Here is a 1,389-nt window from a genome sequence, read left to right as displayed (position 1 = left end):
TTGGGGTTTGAAAGCCACTGGGACATCATGTTTAGAAAATAAACGACTTAGTTTCTCCGAAACACCCGCAACATACGGAATAACCACTGGTTTGGGGTCTTCATTTTCACCTGAAGGACCCTAGAGAAGAACCCGTCCAGAAGACCTATACAATTTTTTCCTTTTTTTATGAAAGGAGATGTTTATGTGCTCTAAAAAAATTTAAGTGTTGAATTTGAATGAATGAATGAATGAATGAATGAATTATTGTTTCTGTTGGACAGACTCACTGTCTGAGCCGGGCCGAGCGTCAGCGCTTCAGTGAGGAGGTGGAGATGCTGAAAGCTCTGCAGCATCCCAACATCGTGAGGTTCTTTGACTCCTGGAAGTCCAGTCTGAGGGGCCCTAAATGCATCATCCTGGTGACGGAGCTCATGACGTCCGGGACCCTCAAAACGTGAGTCCAGAACCCCAAACACCCCTCAGTCCGATCCCTGCACACAGTTAAACAGTTTTTAATTTTTTATTTTACTCAAAGCAACTGAAAATCCTGAGTTAATATAATTCTTTGTAAATGTGTTCCACACCTGTCCAGGTACGTGCGAAGGTTCCGTCCGATGAAGCTGAAGCTGCTGCAGCACTGGAGCATCCAGATCCTGAAGGGGCTCCACTTCCTGCACTCGCGCTCACCACCCATCCTGCACCGAGACCTCAAATGTGACAACATCTTCATCAACGGGCCCACTGCCTCAGTGAAGATCGGCGACCTGGGCCTCGCCACGCTGAAGAAGGCCTCGTTCGCCAAGAGCGTCATCGGTGAGTCCGTTTATAAAAACAACTAAAAAACCTTTTAGAACTCTTTATTCTCTATTAACTGACCCTTTGACTGGTGGTGCGTTCAGGAACCCCTGAATTCATGGCTCCAGARATGTACGAGGAGAAGTATGACGAGGCCGTGGATGTTTATGCCTTCGGTATGTGCATGCTGGAGATGGCAACATCAGAGTATCCTTACTCCGAGTGTCAGAACGCTGCCCAGATCTACCGCAAGGTCACCAGTGTAAGGCCACGCCCACCTCAGTGCCGCGTACTTCCTGTAGTTCTCTTCATGTCTGACCGTCTGTTTGTCCTTCAGGGAATCAAACCGGACAGTTTTATGAAAGTACAAGTCCCAGAACTGAAAGAGATCATTGAAGGCTGCATCCGAACCAGGAGCAATGAGAGGTAACTGTCTGTGGTTAGTTCACTGTCCACAAAAACAGTCGGAAAACACAGAATCTGTGGTTAGTTCACTGTCCACAAAAACAGTCAGAAAACACAGAATCTGTGGTTAGTTCACTGTCCACAAAAACAGTCAGAAAACACAGAATCTGTGGTTAGTTCACTGTCCACAAAAACAGTCAGAAAACA

General features: G+C 46.6%; 1 protein-coding gene across 2 annotated transcripts in view; it reads left to right on the top strand.

Moving 5' to 3' along the window:
* Positions 1-1,389, top strand: part of LOC106528087 (serine/threonine-protein kinase WNK4) — a 41,594-nt gene that overhangs the window by 24,307 nt on the left and 15,898 nt on the right. For both annotated transcript variants that reach the window (XM_014023161.1, XM_014023160.1), the window contains 4 exons: positions 264-436; positions 575-795; positions 882-1,039; positions 1,115-1,203. In XM_014023161.1, coding sequence (XP_013878615.1) covers positions 264-436; positions 575-795; positions 882-1,039; positions 1,115-1,203 — 641 coding nt within the window. The remainder of the gene's footprint in view (positions 1-263; positions 437-574; positions 796-881; positions 1,040-1,114; positions 1,204-1,389) is intronic.

The sequence above is a fragment of the Austrofundulus limnaeus genome, unplaced genomic scaffold (assembly GCF_001266775.1).
Source record: "Austrofundulus limnaeus strain Quisiro unplaced genomic scaffold, Austrofundulus_limnaeus-1.0 Scaffold358, whole genome shotgun sequence".
Lineage (NCBI taxonomy): Eukaryota > Metazoa > Chordata > Actinopteri > Cyprinodontiformes > Rivulidae > Austrofundulus > Austrofundulus limnaeus.
This window is presented reverse-complemented; position numbering and strand designations above follow the sequence as displayed.